This window comes from Naegleria lovaniensis (assembly GCF_003324165.1).
Source record: "Naegleria lovaniensis strain ATCC 30569 chromosome Unknown tig028, whole genome shotgun sequence".
NCBI lineage: Eukaryota > Heterolobosea > Eutetramitea > Acrasida > Naegleriidae > Naegleria > Naegleria lovaniensis.
The window spans coordinates 35,665-55,412 of record NW_025407850.1 but is presented as its reverse complement, the minus strand read 5'-3'; the positions used below and the strand labels follow the sequence as shown (position 1 = coordinate 55,412).

Below are 19,748 nucleotides of genomic sequence, written 5' to 3'. Positions count from 1 at the left end.
CAACTCAAACATTCATCATGTCCTTCTTCATTCCAACCCCATTTTTATTCTTGTCATTCCTCCTGGTCTTGATATTGACCTCGAACATGATGATCATGACTCAACAATTAGAAATTCCTTCTTTTTCCATACTCTCATCCATTTCTCTCTCCGATACTTCGACAGGCTCAGCACTTTATTATGATCCAGTTTCCTCCAAATTGTATACTTTTGGTGGAGTAGTCATGACAAAGAGCATTGGTGGCACGTTGAGCCTTACAACGCATGACACCATCCAAGTGGCTTCGACCTCAAGCTCATCGTCATCATCGTCGTCTCAAAACTTGTTGGGCAACTTGCTGGAAGGAATCACGAGCTCACTGGTCATGTCGATTGCTTCCTCGTTTTCAATCTCTTCAAATTTACCCTATCCGACTAGTCATTATGCCTTTCATGTGTTAAAAAACATGACAAGTGAAAGCAATGGAACTTCTTCATATGCCTATATATTTGGAGGATACAAAACAACGGCCATTCAAAGAGCTTCCTTAAATGCCTTAACCGTATTTAGCAAAGTTGGAGAGTTACCTGTTGAGATTTCATTTGCTGCTTCGATACGGACTGAAACTTCATTGTTTCTCGTTGGTGGTTTAGCAAACGATCGATCCAGTGGTAGCTCTAACATTTACTATGCTTTAACAAATGACCCTTTGAAATGGACATTGTCGAGCTCCAAATTTCCAGTGGCCATTGTGTCACCTGTAGTGCTCGTATATCAGAGAATGGTTTACATTGTTGGAGGATGTTCATCACTCACTTGCTCAACAAAATATACCTCCGTGTATTATGCTTCGTTTAATAATTTGACACAATGGACATTGGCATCAAATTCTCTGCCATTTTCTGTGAGTTTTGCGAGTACATTTATGACCATTGATTTTGCATATATTATTGAGGGAAATAGCGAGCAAGCAAGAATATTAAGAGCACCTTTGACGGATTTAACTTCTTGGACCTTAACTTCTTCGACATTTCCAAATATGGCCATTTCTAGAGCTTTTACCACTGTTGGCTCTTCTATTGTGACAGCCGGCGGATCATATTTAGGTGCTTTAGTTCAGTACTCTAATACAGAAGTTGCGATTGCATCGGATAATACCAGCGTGGTTTCGAATTGTTTTGGAATTCTCTCGAGTAATACGAGCTACAGCTGCAACGGACGTGGGCAATGTCTTTCCAATGACAATTGTCAATGTGTCAACACAACCTATTATGGTGACAGTTGTCAATATTCAAGCTTGCTCACCACCGTATTGTCACAACTAGAAAATTCAACCTTGGCGAATGTTACACAAGTACTAAGTGACGCGATCAACAACACCACTACATTGTTGGAGTCTTCCAATGTGACGGACATTGTACCCGATCTTTCCAGTAATTTGACAAATTTAATTAACACGACAACTATTGATAATTCTACCTCAATCAATTTGGATTTGAAAAATTTAACATCGAATCTTACGGATGCTGTGGAATCATTACTTACAAACATTTCAATTCCAATCACAAATGGAACAACAAATGATACACTTATTGAAACGAACATTAATTTGAACACGACACTGACACCAATTATTTCGTTGATAAACGACACGTTGACGAATGTTACTCAACAACTGCTTGGAAATGAAACACTATTGGAAACAATCACACCAGATCTTTCTAATTTAACATCCAACAATACGTTCAACATTTCATCATTACTGAATGATACCATTGTTGGAACAAATTCAAGTATGGAATTGAATTTCAATATTTCTTTAAGCATTGAAAATAATAGCACCAACATGACACATGTAAACACCACCGAGTTGCATTTAGTTCAAAACATGACAATCATTGGAAATGAAACATCATTTGATCTCAATCTGAATATCACGACTGCACAACAAAATATTACAGTTTCAACAATTGAAAATAATGGTACGACAATAATTGAATTGGAAACTAACTCTACATTGACTATGAATTCAAGTTCTAATGTCACGAAAAGTCTGAATGAAACGATAACCACACTGCTCAATCAAACAACTGTTGGAGTGAATGAAACTTCTGTGGCCTCTCCCATTGAGAATAGCACTCTTGTGGAGCTACAATTGAGTAACATTACGCTTTCTCTTAATGACACCGTTGGAATGAATTTCACAAATTCAACTACTGCAGCTGTCGGTAACACTTCCATTATAGGGAACAATGATATAAGTAATTCAACTCAAGCGTTATCCTCCCACATTGAGAACAGCACGCTCGCAGAACAGCAGTTGAGTAACATTACTCTTTCTCTCAATGACACCGTTGGAATGAATTTAACAAATGCAACTTTTAATAACATTTCCATTACAGGGAACAATTCAAGCCAATTATTACTGAGCTCGAGTAATATGACAAGCTCCAACGTGACATTTACTAACACGACAACTGTTGACATTCCCCTCTCTTTCACAACATGTTTTGGAGTCCCTGTCAATTCCTCAATGGTTTGTTCAGGAAGAGGACAATGTATTGAGCATGACACCTGTCAATGTAATTCACCATTTTTTGGGATTGATTGTTCAAAATACACATGCTTTGGTATTTTATTTTATGAAGTCGGAAAAGCTTGTGGAGGTTCCTCGAGAGGGTGGTGTGTGGCACCTGATACTTGTCAATGTGTCAATAACTATACCGGATCGACATGTCAAAACCTTATTACCATAGAAAGGGCTCCCTTACCCAATAGTTACTCCATAATTTCATGTTTTGGAATTGACTCAACCAACACCTCTGTTTGTTCCAACGGACAAGGTCTCTGCATTGCAAATGACTCTTGTCAATGCTTCTCCAATTTCAAAGGTACTCAATGCGAATTCTCTTTGAATCAATTTTCCATCTCACTAGACTCTAATTATTACTTGGTGAATACTGATGTACAATCCATTCTGGATTTAAACGTACGGTTAACCACATCTTCGAATCTTGACAAGAGTTTAATGGAATATCAACTCGAATGTTCAAACTGTTCCAAACTTTTTCCTTCGCAACAAACATTCAAAGATGCTCCGAGTTTGATTTCATTGGACGTTTCCATGTTGAGTCCACATGCAACTTATGAATTTTCATTGATGGCTATTACGAGTGACGGAGCTGAGCGTTCCATACCGTTTCGTTTCAATATTGAAATTGTGAGCAAGAAATTGGAAACACAAGATTCTACTAATCTGGCAATTGACAGCATCATCTTCAATGGTCTTCCGAGAGCGATTATTTTCAACACGAGCACCACGATTCTTTTCTCATTATCTCAGATCCAGTTCAATTTACCGTTTCCACAATTTTTACAAGAAGGTAATTGTTCAAGCTCTTGCCCTTTTCAAACGAAATTTGAATTCAGACTAGTTAAGGAAGTTGCAAGTTCTGATAAGGGTCCAACTTCTTTTGATTCTTCTATTCTTGTCACAGGGAATGAAAGCTCCAATTATTCAAAGATGAGAGACCTTTTCAGTTTAGCATTTAGTCCTATCATTACCCTTCAACAATTAATTTCAATACCCTTCGAATCGATCAATATTGCCCTTAAGAATCGAATCGACATTGAAATTTCCTTTCCAACTTTTAAGAATGTTTCTCAAATCCTTTCGATTCCAATTGTTGGAATGGCCTCCGTTCCTTCAGATTATTTGTCCATGACAAGTGTCAGTCCATCATCAGGAACGGCCATACTAGATGAGTTCTTTGTTAATACCTCTGAATGGATTGCAAACTATGCTCTCTTCCCTCTCACATATGCTTTTGGATTTTATCAAATGTTTACCAATGAAAGAGTTCGAGTGACAGAATATCAAGAAAAACCAGGCGCCTACTTCCCACTGCCATATCTATTTAAGGAAATTTCAAACACCCAGAGTACTTCTCTTATAGTCACACAAAAGAAAATTGAAATTGTCGTATTTGTGAAGGATGTGTTAGGTAATGAACAATCTCACATTATTGGAGTTGCAAATATTTTACCCCTCAATCAAACCTATGCCACGACATTGACATCCATTTCACTCAATTCCATGCAACGACTGGTGTTGGCTTATGATCAATCCTTTCTACAACTTGCCAACAATAATACTGATCTAGTGATTGATGTAGTCAAAAACGTGGATTTGAAAGACATCAAAGGTTCTCTCAGTGCTTTAAAGTCTTTTACTTCAGAGACGCCACTCCTAGATGATCGAAGAGTCGTCTCCACTGTCTCCTCTCAAGTGAACAATATTCTAAACACAATTTTAACTACCTACGATCAAGAACTGAACGATTATGGATATATTGTGAATAAGGTTTCTGAACAGGTCACTGTGACAGCTCTCAATGTCTTGTCTGATATTCTCTCTTCACAGGCAACTCCTGCTTGGACTCCCATTCCTGGAGCTAGCTTTACCAAGGATCAAATAGCGAGTGCTCCCATTGATGCCATCGTGAGCTCACTTTCTAAACTCATGTTGCAGACAGCCACTCCAACAATTCTAGAGAATGAGACCAATTATACTTCTTCATTGCCAACCATTCATTATTCGAGCCCCATGTTGAACACCACTGTGGCATCGTTCAAGGTAAAAACAAAGAGGAGTCGACGATTGAATTTTTCGAATATGGAAACCCCCATCTTATTTACAATGAAGTCAGAGAATACTGAGGTGACCCTCGACTTGTACGAAGTTGTGGAGAAATATTCAGGATATGACACAACTTTGGGTTTGTCGTTGGTGTCATTTGCAAAAAATCCAAAAATGGATAATTTCTCACGAGAACACTCGGCAGGAGCAAGCGTTCACGAATTTAAATATCATCAGGAAAACAAGGTTGTGGAGCTTTCGGAATTGAAAACACCAATTTTACTACAATTTCAAATTCCTTTCGAAAATCGAATGACCTTGTCCGAAATTCGAAACATTTCAACTTTGAATATGACATCCAGTGATAATTCTACAATATTGATTGAAACCAAAGAAGAGGCCATTCTTCGCTGTATGTATTGGGACGAAAGGAGGAATGAATGGAATGATTTTGGTTGTGAACTAGCTCACTACGACGAACGTACTGGAGTTGCCACTTGTCAATGCAATCACACCACCAAATTTAGTACATTTATGGAATTTCGAACGAAAAATTGGACCACCGTTTTCCCCAACCATCCACACACAAATTACACAAGCCCTTCTCTTATGAATAGCTTCATCCATTACGAGTTTTATGTTCAATATGTGGAAATGGGTTTAGGGGCCATTTACACAGTCATCTCCTTAATAGTTTTACTATTTTTGGTCATCTTTAGAAAACATCAGCCTGTTTCCAGTCGACTTATTGCACCCTATCTTGGAATGGTGGCGCTTGTCATTGAAAGCGTGCTAGTAAGCATTGTTCAACGAGCCATTTCTGTGAGTATGATCACAACAACTAACACTTCCAACCACTCGAGAAATGATGATCCGAACGCATTTTCATGGCCATTCACGTTGGCACTTGTTGAAAATATTTCTCTCATTTTAGTGAATACGCTCAATTTAACTGCCATTCTCTCCTATTTCATTCAAGTAGTTCGATTTCAATTCATGAAAGCTCTTTCACACAAAATGTTTTTGAATTCTCAGAGAAAGTTAAATTCCATGATGAGACATATTCGATGGTTGAGATTTCTCACTTCGAGATCACTTTTCATTTTACTCATTTCGATTTCAATAGTTGGAAATTTATGTTTTTGGACTCTGTGGGTCGTGTTGAGAAGATTGAATTTCATTTCGAGTGAACTCTTCACTACTGTGACCAGTCTGTCCTACATGTTTATAATTATGGGCTATAGTATCATTATTTGCATTGTTATTTGCATTGACTTTTCATGGACAAGTCGACAATCGACATACTCGCAAGATTCTAGAACTTTACAGAATTTAGATACCAACAATAACAATACTTCTCTCACCAAATATCCGTCATTTAAAAGACCCGCTGCATCACTGTCACGTGTCAAGAGCGAGAGTACCATCAATGACAATAATAGCAGCAGTAATCATGTTTCGAGCCGTCGTCTGAATCAATTTTCACAGCAACAACGAGGATTTTTGAGAAAATTATTTCATCTCGACACTCCTCTCTACTTCAGAGCTGAAATGATGCTATATTTGGTGTGTTTTTTGTTCATGATGGTTCAATTAGGAATTGGATTTGCAACACAGTATTTTGAGAATCGTTTATTTGTCATATTTGATGGAAAAGATGAACAAGTGACACAACTAGCAAGTGCATCATTCCAGATAACATCCTTACCAAGTTTTCCTGAAAATGGTAATCGTGGAAATAACGCCATAACCATTTTATTTATTTTAAAAATTATTGGCGTACTGAGTGAAATTGGTTACACTCTGTCGTATATTGCCATTTTTGGAGGATTTTCATTGTTCGTCTTGTTGAAATTCAAAGTCAAATCTCAACACTTGTCTCAACATGCCAACACTACCAAGAAACATCTTTCAACACAAACAAGTACCATGATTGGTGACGTCACTTCAAAAACAATCGAAGAAGAATTATTATTCGAAGATTCTGAAGTTCTTTCACTCATTACAGACGATTTGGGATTTCATTTCTTTGAAGAATTTTCTGAACGAGAATTTTCCTTAGAAAATTTATATTTTTATATGGAATTGTATTTGAATCAGAATATTATTTCAGGACAAGAGTTGCATGAACTTCCATCATTTATTGAACAATTACATGTGAACTTTATTGCCAGTTCAGCGCCGTATGAAGTGAATCTACCATCCCAAGCAAAAAAGATGTTTATTGATCTGAGGGCAAATATCGAGAGTTTGAAGGCAATGAAAATTATTTCATGCTCGAATTCGTTGAATGATCAAGTAGGAATGCAATCATCCATGATGAATCAAGAAATTTCTGTCACGAAAAACGATTTACCATTGCAGTCTGAAAAAACTACAGATTTACCAAACAACATGATGAATGAGCATCACGAACTGAAGGAATTACGAGAACAATTGATATCATGCTTTGATCGATTGGTTCAGGAAGTTTTTGTGAATTTGGGTATGTTTTAAATCTTTTACTTTTTTATGCATCAACCATTTCACGCTCTATTTCCTTACTAACAGGAGACACGTTTTACAGATTTATCCAAACACCTGAATATAAATTTTATATGGAGAGCACCAAGATTAAGAAAATAGTAGCTAAACAAACGAACATGGCTTGGATAGAACCCAACAACGTGTAATCAACACTTGAAAGGTGTGCAACTTTGATTGTAACATCTCGAGATTTTACAATAACTTGTTGTGGATCCAACATACTCCTAATACATTTCATACGATTCATTGGTGCATGATACATCTTCGCTGGACAATATTCGGACCTGTCTCTTCATATTCTTCCTTAGTGATCCACATTTGTTGAAAGGTGGACAATGAAGCCATAATAGAACCACCAATCCAAACAAGGTATTTTCTTTCTGGTGCTGCAACAATCTTAACCTTGGTTAAATCAGGAGCTTTGTGCGCCAATTCCTTAAACATTCTCTCTGGAAAACCTTGGAACAAAGTAGAACCGCCTGACAAGACAACATTTCCATACAATTCTTTTCGAATTCGAATTTCACACTTTTCGATCGAGTTAAAAGTCATTTCATGAATACCATCACCCTCCACATGTTGAATTAAATTTGGTTGGAATAAAATTTCTGGACATTCAAACCTTTCATCGCCAATACTAATCACTTTTCCATCTGGTAATTCATATGGCTTGTCTGTTAAATTTGAAGAAGACGTATGAATTACCAAATGGTCATAATCCAAAGCAACATGACATTGTGTTTCCTTGATGTCTCTAACAATTTCCCTCTCAACAACAATGTTTGAATTGCAACAACAACTAGTTCCTTGTTTCATGAGAATCCTTGTCAAATAATCCGTCAAATCACTTCCAGCCAAGTCCAATTTCAAAATTGCATGTGGCAACGCATAACCTTCAGAAATTGGAACCACCTGTGAAACACCATCCCCACAATCTACAACAATACCAGTATTACGTCCAGAAGCATACAATGACAAGACGCCTTGAAGAGAAATATACAGAGCTGGAACTGAAAAAGTTTCAAACATCAATCGAGTCAACTTTTCTCTATTTTGACTGGATTGAAATGAATTTTCCGAAAACATGATTGGATATTCTTGAGGAGAAACTCGTAATTCATTATAAAACACGTGATTCAAGAGTTTTTCCAAATCATTGAAATTGATAATCCTACCACGTTGAATGCAATGATCTATATTCAAAAGACCTCTCTTTGAAAGAGCTTGATGACCAATATAGGCGTCTAACGGATAATGATCTATTTTGTGTTTTGGTGTACCAATCAATGATGGGAAAACACTTCGGGGAGTATCATCACCAGCAAAACCGGCCTTGCATGAATCGGATCCGAGATCAATCATGAGAGCTTGAATGTCTTCATACATTTTTGGAGAATAATTGGTTTTTGGATCGGAATGGGTGTTCAAACTTGAATTCTTCAAGAAATATGTTTCAATAAAACTTTCATGCTTGAGGCATGAGTGAGAGCACAACACTTTCTCGTATTTTTTTCTTGTTGGAACACTCAATGAATGACACAACAACTTACGCCAAAGAAAATGATGGCTACGCTCTCCAGCCAATCAAAAACCACTGTGAGAGAGCGAAAAAAATATTGCGGCGAGGTTAAATTTGTTGTAAAACACAGCATCATTTTCTTTGCCACGAGCTGGCCTAAGCGACCCTGGTAAGTTGTAGTGGGGATGAATTTCAAGAACTATGATGAAAATAATGTTAAATTTATTTATGAAAGCACAAGGAACCAAAGGGAATGACTTCATATCCTTCAATGCCCAAAAATTCACTTCCTTAACTAGAAACGTTAAACACAGTAAACAAAATCTTTGGTACTCTTGGTTCCAGGTGAACATTTCACACAAGAACTCCATGTTTCATCTAATCGCCAAGAGTGATCAGGACAGGAAGTCTCAATACTTCTCAACACGTTAGAAAAAGTATCACCAAAATAAATCACATTACCACCATCATAGGGATCTATGTTCATCAAATTGGGAGTAACTAAATAGGAGGAGGTGCCTTTAAAAGGTCCATCTGGAGTATAACCTGTAGCAATTTTTCCGTACACAGTATAAATCAAACCAGTTTTAACAGAAACACGACGAATCAAGCTAAACTCTGAAATCAATAAATCTCCACTGCTTGGTAATACGAGGAAGGACGATGGACTAGAAAGGGAGGCCTGTGTTGCTGGAATTCCGTCTTGACCATCGTTAAATGATTGTTGAGAACCTGCCACAATGTAGAGTAATGGAGCAGATGTTGAGTTGAAAGTAACCATCATGATGACACTGTAGTGTTGATCGCAAATGTACAATTTAGAACCATCTGAAGAGTATTGTAACATGGTTGGAGAACGCAAACTTGCTTGCCGAGGTGGAATTCCACTCTTGTATTTCAAGTCTCCGCCTCCAGCAAGCGTCTGAAGTAATCCATTCGAATCAATGGTTCGTACAACACTCTGTTCCTCAATGAATACGACTTGTCCAGTGACAGGATGAGCAATGATAGCAGTGAGGGATCCCAAAGTGGAGCTTTTAGCTGGACTGCCATCTGGAGAGTATCCTTCTTGACCCTTAATACCTGCAATCAATTTCATCTCTTGTGAGGTCATGTTGTAATGATACAAGAGATGGTCGCTTGCATAATAGAAAGAATCTTTTGAGTCTGACGCAATATCCACAGCATCACCGTTGGTATCGACAAAGAGTGTTGAGACGATCGTGCTTTGATTTGCAATTCTTCGAATGTACTGAACGTCTAGGTAGATAAAATCCCCAGGTGTTACAAGTCTAGAAGAGGTTTTGGGAGAAACTTTAAAGACAGCAGAAAGACTTTGAGGGTTCACATAATTGGCAGGAATTCCATCAATCATGTATGTTTTGCTTCCGAACAGCGTCTGCAACTTCCATTGAGACTTGTCATTGGAACTTCCAGATTGCACAATTCGAGTAATTCTTCCTGGTCCTTGTGCAAAGTACAAATCTCCCTTAGCGTTCATGTCAGATCCCAATGTAATACCTTGTATTGGTGCAATATAATTCTTCACCGAGAGAGTTCCATCATCAGGATTTCTTACCTTATCGACCCATGAGAATCCATCGGATCGATTCGAACTGGTCATTGAATAGATGAGTCCATCAGGTTGTGAAAGAGCAACCTTAAAGATACCTTGATCTCCTCCAAAAAACATGTCACCATTGAATTTGGAAACCACGAAACGATACATGTGAACGGTTGATTTTGAGGCTGGAGTGTGATCCTTGAAATCTCCACATTCACCATTTCCTACAACAGACTCGATCATTCCATCCTTTTGAGAAACACGCATAATTCGGCAATAATCATCATTGGAAAGATAGAAATAGCCATTTCCTGGAGCATATACATAGGAAGGAAATCCTAACTGGACACTTGTGGCTGGAACTTTCATATCGGGAGGGGAATTGCGATGAAATTCAATGTTACCACCACCTGCAACCGTCATCATAATACCTTCTCGTGTGACTTTACGAATACGCCAATTATTGGTTTATCACGAGTTGCACGAACATGAAGGGTACTGCATTTTTTTGGAATGGTTCAGAAATATTCACAGAGCATGAGATACGCGGCATTTGGAAGTAAGTAAGGGTTATAAAATCGTCAAAACTACTGCTCGTCAAGTACTAAGGAGCCAATTCTCATGGATTTTAACTCTTTTCCAATGAATTCAAAAAGGTTATCAAGCAGGTTCATAGAATGGATCTTGGCAATAAATCTCTCTCTTCAAAAAAAATGCCCATTCATTACTCGATCATTGTAGATGTTGGATCGGAGAAGAGTGTTGGTGAATATCCTAGAAAGAAGAAGGTCCGAGAGGTTGTCTTGCAGCAAGTGGTTCCGAAATTGGCAAAAACAAATTTTAAGAGATTTTTAACGAGTAATGAGTAAGTATGAAGAGTAGTTTGTACTTCCGAGGAAGGGTATATCAAGAATGAATAATTGTGACGTGTATTTTGATAATTATTATGATGAATATTCATGAAATATTTAAAAATTATCACGTGATGATGACACCATTTTGATTTTTAATAATTATTGTTGTATTTCAATAATTGGAATCACCCGAAACCGATCTCAATTTTTTGAAACGATGGAAATTTGAAATTGATTTTCATGAATCACCGATTTTCAACACGTTGTTGTTGACGAAATATCTCGTCACAAATTTCGAAACCACTCTTCTCAGCGCCAATGTCTATATCAAATGTAGTGGCAAGAATTTTTATATTTGTTTTGCATCTCCTGATATGAAACAACGTGTGTGTTGGGGATTTTTAGATGAAGTCGACATGGAATCCATGAAAAATGGAGTCTTTGTCGCCTCCTCCAAATTAAAAGATCTTCTCGCGTATTACAACAATCCCATGAATGACAAAATTCAACGACTACAAATGGAAATTGACAATGTCAATGAAGTTCAATCTGAGAATATTTCAAAAATTTTAAAAGCTCGAACTTTGATCGACGATCTCGTCGGTGATACCGAACGATTGGATGATCAAGCTCAAGAGTTTAAACGGCATACACAGAAGGCAAAATGCTGTGCGTGTGTGATTTGTTGAGTATTTTATAATTGTAAATGTATTTATACAATGAATTGTAATAACATGATTATCGTTATTCTACGAACTGCACTTCATGCATTGATAGGCAGTATAGTAGTTAATTTGTACAAATAATGGATGGATACAATTAATTGAATCTTCTTTTCAAATCTTTTAAGCATTACACAGTGAAGAGAGGAATCACTCTTTGTGCGTTTAAAGTTGTAAAGTAACGAATCTCCGCAATGACCTTTTTGAGCGCATGAATTTACAGTTTTTTTGAAAAAAAAGAATATCAAAAAAATTTTGGTCAAAACCTCGCTTGGATCTTGGTCCGTTGTAAAACATGTCTCTTGATCATCTCTCAAAGGACGTTATTAGTGAATTGAAGGAAGCCTTTTCATTGTTTGATGAAGATGGAAATGGATCAATAAGGTTGGTACAAGTATTCTCCGATACGTTGAATTGTATCATCATCATCATCCGTAATTTTTAAATTGTTATGACGGCGAATCGGGTTGATAATACTGCCTCTTTATATTGTTATAATCATCACAAAAAAACTAGTATGGAAGAGCTAGGCAATGTAATGGAACAATTAGCTTCGCGGCCTTCCGATGAAGAGCTGTTACACATGTTTAAATTAGTTGATGAAAACCACGATGGAAAAATTGGTAGGTAACTCGTTTCAATATGTATTGACCCAATTGTGCTTTTTGATCTATCATGATCCATCACAGAATTTGAAGAGTTTGTCAAATTGTGGACCCAACAATGTCACAACCCACCACAGAAGAAGAATTAAAGATGTTTTTTGATACATTCGACAAGGACAAGAGTGGTTTTATTGACAGAAAAGAAATGGGAGAGGTGAGTTCTTGATTTTGCAACATTCCTCTCAACAAATACTGATTTTAACAAACGGAATTCTCTAAAAAGATTCTTGAGGCAATGGGAGAATCAATAAGTGAAGAAAAAATTGATTCCATTCTCAATCAACTAAAACTTGACAAGAATCCACAAATTTCGTTTGAACAATTCAAACAATTCCTTTCTCAAAAATAAGCAACGGTACGAACGAAAAGAACCTGGACTATATATTCATAGTTTCTTCAATAAAATTCACCTAGTTGACAATACGTTATCTCTGTATTTGTTTCTCTTTGTCAATAAGGCCATCAATTGGACAACCAATGAAGACCATTCCATGCTCACAACAATTCATTCACAAAAAAATGTCATTAGGTTCTGCTCTCAGTTCATCCTCTCATCACTCAATTTTCGATTCTCCAACCACCAACAACAGGTATCATCGGGATCCGGATGAACATCTCGTCTCGGAAGTAAATTGGACGAAACTTCCAATCAAAGATCCCTCTCAAGATCCCTTCTTTATTAAATTTAAAATTCTCTCCAATGATGATTCAACCAATTCCCCTCTTCTTCATAACAATTTAAATGGATGCAATGGTTTTATTCTCTATTTAACCAACATGAAAAGTGTTTGGAAAAAACGTTATGAAAAAACCGAAATTGAACATGATATTTCCAAATACTGCAAAGGCTTGAATATGAGTGTTTCTTCCATCGTACAGCAACTGGAACAATTTCTTCTCGAGTATTCATCCCGATCCGTACAAGAGCATCATCAGCCTAAAATTGAATTAATAGGAGCTAGTGGTCATTCGGAATCAAGTGGTACTGAAGAATATGAGAGTTTGATGGAATCGGTTCAGAGCGTTCATATGAGTGCCATACGCAAACAACTCAATGGTGTGGTTCTGAAAATTAAAGCCTTGCTTCCAACAGCCGTGAACATTCCACTTCCGTTTTATTGGGAAATTCATTGTGAGAGAATTGAAGAGTGTGCAGCCATGAGTGAAAATGATAACAAGTATGGAGAGATTGATCATTCTTATATATTGATTCAAGATTTTGAAAATTCACAAAATAATGACAAGAAGAAACGTAAACGAAATGAAAATAATGACAATGAAGAGGATCAACAAGACTCCTCAGCACGATATTTCTATGAAAATCGAGAGAGTCTATTTATTTGTAATCAAATTATTCGACCCTTGCTGGGAATTGTTTATACTCAGAGCTCACAAATTGATCAATTGAAATCATTATGTTTGAAGAAGGAACAAGAATTGATTAATTATCGACAAATGTATAGCAGCACATCAAATTCTTCTCAAAATTCTGCCGACATCTTGGATGTTTTGGACAAAATTTTAAAGCCTTCCAAGAGTAACGAGATTTGTGACATTTCATTTGGTGTCACCACACTACATCAGTCATTGAATCAAGACTCTACCGCAGCAACAAATCCTCTTTTGCGACAACTCTATTCACAATTTATGAAATCTTTGAGTTTGGACAATAGTAGTATGGCAAGTAAGAAAAAGAAGACTCAGAATTCTGAACCTCTGTCAGCAACGACAACGACACCTTTAAAAACTTCAGGCCATTCTCAACATTTTGATGTTGGAAATGATCATGGTCTCCTTCCTGAAGAAGAACTCCATTCAACATCGTTGGGAACACGTGAAGAGTCTCAAAAACATTCTCAGACAATGTCACAACCCTCCGTAATCAGCCTTTCAGACGTACATGACAGTCATGCACCCATACCAACTACTGTAGATATCACCCATTCCATTCCAACAAGTCAACGATCGGAATATATCGAAACTGAGGAAGAAAAACGAAGAAGGCAAGAACTCGAAGAAAAGCTCAATGAAAAACGAAAGAAAAAACAAGCCAATGAACAGAAAAATAAAATTAAGAAGGCTTTCATGTAATGTTGTGATTTGTTCCGCTTACAACTGCGAAAAAGACCTGAGGTTATTTATTTGGAATGTGTGAGAGTATCACCTTTCTCTTCAAACAATTGAACAGCCTCTAATAATAACGAATCTACTTGATCTCCATTCATGACATCCTTTGGCAAATCCCAAATCCAGGCAGCAAGTTTTCGATACCAAAAAACAGTAAAAAGTTCCACGTGCAACGAGTGACCGATATAGACATCGTTTTTAGCATTGTCATCCTCCATAAGACTGAGCTTTTCGTCTGCCAAAGCTTTAGCCTGCTTCTTTTGCTGTTTTTTCGATTGTTTCTTTGGTTGCAATGCATTTGATTCTTGCTGTTCCTCTTCTCCCTTGTTCGTACTTTGTTTGATATCACCAGTTCCATTCTCTGAAACACCAGTATTCACTTGGTCACGTGTTAACTTGTCCTCATTTTGGCCAGTCGATGAAGCCCCCGATGCAGTCGTGTCAATTTCCTCTTTCTTTGGTTGCGAAGCATCTACCTTAGGTTGTGCTAGCTTGGCCAAATGTGAAAATTGCTCTCCGTTCACCTTCAGCTTCATCAAAAATTCGACAATGTGAACCAACGTAGGCGATAAATAGTCCTCTTTCAAATCGTTCAATAGCTCTGTAAATTGTAATGGAGGTAAACGACTATTAAAAATCTGCAAATCGTTTCTTCTCTTATACATGTACAAGGCATAAAATAAGTGATGTAAAATATAGAGATAGGCCTTCACCCGAACACTTCTTCTTCCAATCACATATCTATTAATGTTATATCTGGCAATATGAATCATTTCATGAAGATGGTGTCTTCTCTGAACATGAGCATGACACATGGAAATCCATTTTGAAAACATATCCACCGACCGTGGATGCATATAATACACACACGGCGAAAGTAATGCAAATACAATGGCTCGATTCGACTTGTATAACAAATCTGCAGCATATTTCACATCATATCCAAGAAAATTACATTCAATTTTGAGTTTTTTTGAGCTTTCCGTGTTGTCGTCATGATTCAACAAATTAATATCCTGTTGATCATCATGATGGCAATAAAACGAATGTCTACTCTTGGATCGTTTCAATAAAACATTCCTTTCCAATTCAATATGAGTCTCTTTCTTGATGGTTTGCTGCTTGTTTTGAATAGTAATGTAATACTTCCAATCTCGGGTATAAATAAAATTCAAATCAAAATCGCTCTGTAGTGGTTGTTCCCAATTGTAGGCTCTGAAAATTTTGTTACGTAAATTATCAATCAATTTGATAAGAATTCCGATTTGATATCATCATGATGATCAGGACATCATATATATTATGATAATTACATCAAGATGATGAAATTTTAAATTTCAATAGATGATGATGATGATGATAGTTGTCATCTTGTTGTACGTTCCGTTCCAAAAACTCACCTACTACCCACATCGGAAACCATCAAAATAGTAATTCCATGTTCTTCTTCCATGGATTGAACTTGTTTGAATATTTCATGTTGAATGGCTAAAGTTGTTGTGTTGTCTTGGTTGTTGTCGCTGTTGGGTAATGTACATTCCAATAAACAAGACATTTTTTACATTTCAATTTCATCATCTTTTAATAGTTCTTCAGAATTGAAGAGGTGTATGAATCATGAAGAGAGGTGGTGGAATCGTCGTAGCGGTTGTAAAAAGGTGTTATTGTAAAGGCCAAACTCAACCAAAAGTTGTAATCAAACCAAAAGCGACTGTCGGCGGGTTGTGTTGCAAAAAAGAAAAAAATTTCTCGCACTTGATCGCTGTCTTTTGCTGTGAACGGTTTGATGATGGAAATACCAACGACCGAACGTTAGTACAAGACTGCGGCCAACATGAACGGTTGGTGTTCTGGCGTTGTTGGTTTGGTTCATTGTTTTGAATGAGCATGTAGTGGAAGAAAACACAAGGGCTTGCAGCTGATCAAAGATGAAACGTCCAACACGTTGAACATCTTCCTATTATCAACGTCTTATCATCTTCAATTTTCTTTGGCCCGGTATACAAACTCTTTGGAAAATACAGGAAGGAAAAACATCATCATGTGGTTGGAAACATCAGTAATCATCAATGTCCCATGATGTGCTGCCAAGAATGTAACGCCACCACACATGTGTGTTGAATTGTGCCAACTATTCTGACGACTGACCAGTGGCTTGATTCCGGACCGCCTGCACTCCTCAACTGCTATGAAGAAGCAGCAGCTGCCTAGAATCCTCCAAAGTCGTTGGAATAGCTTTGTATGATGATGATGTACGTTGTGTACAGATTTATGATGTATGTACATCGATTTGTGTCCTACCAAACCGAATGATCCCGATCGACGACTACAACAATGTGTGGTACACCATTCCATTCATCAAAAACTTTATTCAACAAAGTGGTGGAAGTAGTAGACACCACAGGGAGTCCCTTTCCACTCAGAGTCAAATAACAATAGAAGACTTATTCCCAAGTCGTTTTGATCAGTGATTGAGAACACCTCACTACAGTTTTCTATCCAATCAGAATCTTCCTTTTTTAAAAATAGTCGTTAGAACGAATCGAAAAAACGCTCAAAAAAATAAATTTTAATTTTTTTTAAAATCATCAAAAAAAATATCTCAACGCTACCAGGGTAACGTTTTTGAATCTTTGGAATCTCATATCTCTCGCGGACTCGTCAAGCGTCTGAACTGCCACCGCAGCTGACAACATTTTTTCTCGGGCACAGCTAAGAATCTTTTGAAACTCACCCACTACCTTTGTAAATACTAATTGCAATATACGCGTCACATTCACAACACCACGTGCCTGAACATTATTCACCAGTACTACCTGCTCACTACCCATCACCACCGCCATGTCAATGCCAGCATCCATTGCTGAGCTCAGCAGCAATGCTTCCAGTGCCACATTTAACCCTTCGTCGCCATCTCTAGCTGTAGATGAGGCCATGTTTCTAGAGGGAGCTGGTAGCAGCAACCTCAATCATTCCAACCAAGATGAAGAAGACTATCATTCCGACTCTTCCTCCGAGTCTGTGCATAGCACTTCATCCCAGGAATCATCCCAAAAGAAGAAAAAGTCTTCTTCCCAAAAGAAGAAGAGTTCATCCTCCAAAAAGAAAGAAGTCAAGCATGTGCGAGGTGCTTGGACCGAAGAAGAGGACAACCACTTGAGAAAGCTTGTTGAAAAGTTTGGAGCCAAAAAGTGGTCACAAATAGCTCTCGAATTGCCTGGTCGAATTGGAAAGCAATGCAGAGAACGTTGGTACAATCATTTGGATCCATCCGTAAAGAAGGATTGGTGGACTCCAGAGGAAGATCGTATCATTATCGAGTATCATGAAAAGCATGGTAACAAGTGGGCTCAAATCGCTAAAATTCTGGACGGAAGAACGGCCAATGCTATCAAGAACCATTGGAATTCAACACTGAGACGTGTCGTAGAAAAATCCAAAGATAAGGCCAAGAAGAGTGGAGGCGTTTGTGAAATTGTATTGCCTCCTTGTCCAAAGAGAAAGAAGCCATCCTCTAAGGGAGGGTCGTCCTCAAATGACAAGATACAATCCATGACCATCCAGCTCCGTTTCAACACGACCAGTAACAAACTTTTGGATATCAAGACAACGAAGGTTGTCACCAGCGACGGAGAGGTGCAATCAGGAGATGAGGACGGCACTGACGACTCTGAAAACAATAAGGTTTCATCGTCCTCTCCCAACTCATCGACCAAGATGAAGGAGTCTCTCAATGATGAGGAAGAGGGAGTTGCGGCAACAAGCAAGTCACGCCGTCGTAGTAAGGGCTCAGCATTGAGAAAGAGAAAGAAACCTGCTCGTGACTCTGATTATGACTATGAAGAAGAGGAAGAAGAAGAGATTGTCAGTGACAAGGAAGAACCAAGTCGACCATCAAGGGGAAGACGCTCCTCCGTTCGTAAACCTCAAACCACTGCCGCTGACGAAGAGGAGTATCATTCTGAAGAGTCTGATCATGAGGATGACGAGGAAGACTTGACATCAGATCACAACGACTCTGAGGAAGAGGAAAAGGTATCGTCCACCAAGAAACGAAAGCTCTCATCGTCCTCATCTAGCAAGAATGTGAAACATGTTGCCTCCTCATCTTCCATGTCGTCCAATGCTGGATCCAGTTCTTCTTTCAGCTCTCACCAAGTTCCTTCCCTCACTACTGATTATTCTTGTGCAGATCCAAATGCAGCTACCGCAACCACTACTACTACTTGCTTGTACAAACCTAACAACTTCTTCTTCTCCCAACCTTCTACAAGTTACTGCTTCCAAAATGTACATTCCCAACCAACCAATGACATTGGCAACGTCACGATGCAGCCTCAGTCACAACCTCAACACACCATGTACGACTATTTCGATTTTGACCTTCCATTCCTTGAGGAGAACTCTTACCAGCAACCTACTACATCAGCAACAATGAGCAACCGAAGTAACAATAATAGGCATCATCACCAAATGCAAACAGTGGCAGGCTCCTCTTCTTCCCATCATTATGCACAGTGTCCATACGCTGCTGGAAGCTCTTTCTCGCGAAATACTGTCCCAAACTCGAAACAGCAACAACAGCAAGTCTTCTATTCGAGTGAACAATTGCAAAGGATGAGGCAATCTTTCTTGGAGGATTTGTGGAATGATGACACAGATTTCAAGTCCATTGTCGAATCCAGGAGGTTTGACCCACAATACTCTGCCGAGTATTCTTCATCGGATTTGGGCGCTGATTCTGACATTAACTTCTTTCTGGATTTTACCTTCTAGAGAAGATATATAGCACGTTCATTGTAGAGTGTATATCCTTCCATAATAGAGTCTACTACTTTGTTCAAGCGTAGTCGAGTTGAAGGAAAACTTACAATGAGTGATGACGTGTTTTCTCCGATTGTACCATACTATTACTACTTCCTCTCTTCACTAACTTGCTGTACATTAATTGTATAATATTATACACCACCACCATCATCATGATGATAATTATTATACATATATCTCTTGTAAATAGCCAATGCATCTACAACTTACTGCCTACCTACAACTACTACCGAAAATAATAACCAAGTAACGAACGAAGGACATTCACGTGTATATGTTACTTTTGAGAAGATCACTGTCTTGTACATGTCCATCATGTACAATG

The 19,748-nt window shown here is 38.0% G+C and overlaps 8 protein-coding genes across 8 annotated transcripts; 5 read left to right on the top strand and 3 right to left on the bottom strand.

Annotated features, from left to right (window-relative positions):
• Positions 1–17: 17 nt before the first annotated feature.
• On the top strand, positions 18–7,291 carry C9374_006556 (uncharacterized protein; the record flags this gene model as incomplete). Its single annotated transcript, XM_044696429.1, has 2 exons — positions 18–7,104; positions 7,170–7,291. 2 exons carry the CDS (start codon positions 18–20, stop codon positions 7,289–7,291), a joined length of 7,209 nt encoding a protein of 2,402 aa, XP_044546701.1.
• A 97-nt stretch (positions 7,292–7,388) lies between these two features.
• On the bottom strand, positions 7,389–8,531 carry C9374_006555 (uncharacterized protein; the record flags this gene model as incomplete). Its single annotated transcript, XM_044696428.1, has 1 exon — positions 7,389–8,531. The coding sequence occupies one exon, from the start codon at positions 8,529–8,531 to the stop codon at positions 7,389–7,391; it is 1,143 nt and encodes a 380-aa protein (XP_044546700.1).
• Positions 8,532–8,968: 437 nt separating this feature from the next.
• Positions 8,969–10,654, bottom strand: C9374_006554 (uncharacterized protein; the record flags this gene model as incomplete). The annotated part of the gene is made up of 1 exon (XM_044696427.1): positions 8,969–10,654. One exon carries the CDS (start codon positions 10,652–10,654, stop codon positions 8,969–8,971), a length of 1,686 nt encoding a protein of 561 aa, XP_044546699.1.
• Positions 10,655–10,941: 287 nt separating this feature from the next.
• Positions 10,942–11,771, top strand: C9374_006553 (uncharacterized protein; the record flags this gene model as incomplete). Its single annotated transcript, XM_044696426.1, has 2 exons — positions 10,942–11,093; positions 11,396–11,771. The coding sequence occupies 2 exons, from the start codon at positions 10,942–10,944 to the stop codon at positions 11,769–11,771; spliced, it is 528 nt and encodes a 175-aa protein (XP_044546698.1).
• Positions 11,772–12,099: 328 nt separating this feature from the next.
• On the top strand, positions 12,100–12,558 carry C9374_006552 (uncharacterized protein; the record flags this gene model as incomplete). The annotated part of the gene is made up of 3 exons (XM_044696425.1): positions 12,100–12,188; positions 12,321–12,427; positions 12,494–12,558. The coding sequence occupies 3 exons, from the start codon at positions 12,100–12,102 to the stop codon at positions 12,556–12,558; spliced, it is 261 nt and encodes an 86-aa protein (XP_044546697.1).
• A 430-nt stretch (positions 12,559–12,988) lies between these two features.
• Positions 12,989–14,560, top strand: C9374_006551 (uncharacterized protein; the record flags this gene model as incomplete). The annotated part of the gene is made up of 1 exon (XM_044696424.1): positions 12,989–14,560. One exon carries the CDS (start codon positions 12,989–12,991, stop codon positions 14,558–14,560), a length of 1,572 nt encoding a protein of 523 aa, XP_044546696.1.
• A 47-nt stretch (positions 14,561–14,607) lies between these two features.
• On the bottom strand, positions 14,608–16,151 carry C9374_006550 (uncharacterized protein; the record flags this gene model as incomplete). Its single annotated transcript, XM_044696423.1, has 2 exons — positions 14,608–15,811; positions 15,997–16,151. The coding sequence occupies 2 exons, from the start codon at positions 16,149–16,151 to the stop codon at positions 14,608–14,610; spliced, it is 1,359 nt and encodes a 452-aa protein (XP_044546695.1).
• A 1,286-nt stretch (positions 16,152–17,437) lies between these two features.
• C9374_006549 (uncharacterized protein) lies at positions 17,438–19,372 on the top strand (the record flags this gene model as incomplete). The annotated part of the gene is made up of 1 exon (XM_044696421.1): positions 17,438–19,372. One exon carries the CDS (start codon positions 17,438–17,440, stop codon positions 19,370–19,372), a length of 1,935 nt encoding a protein of 644 aa, XP_044546694.1.
• Positions 19,373–19,748: the final 376 nt, after the last annotated feature.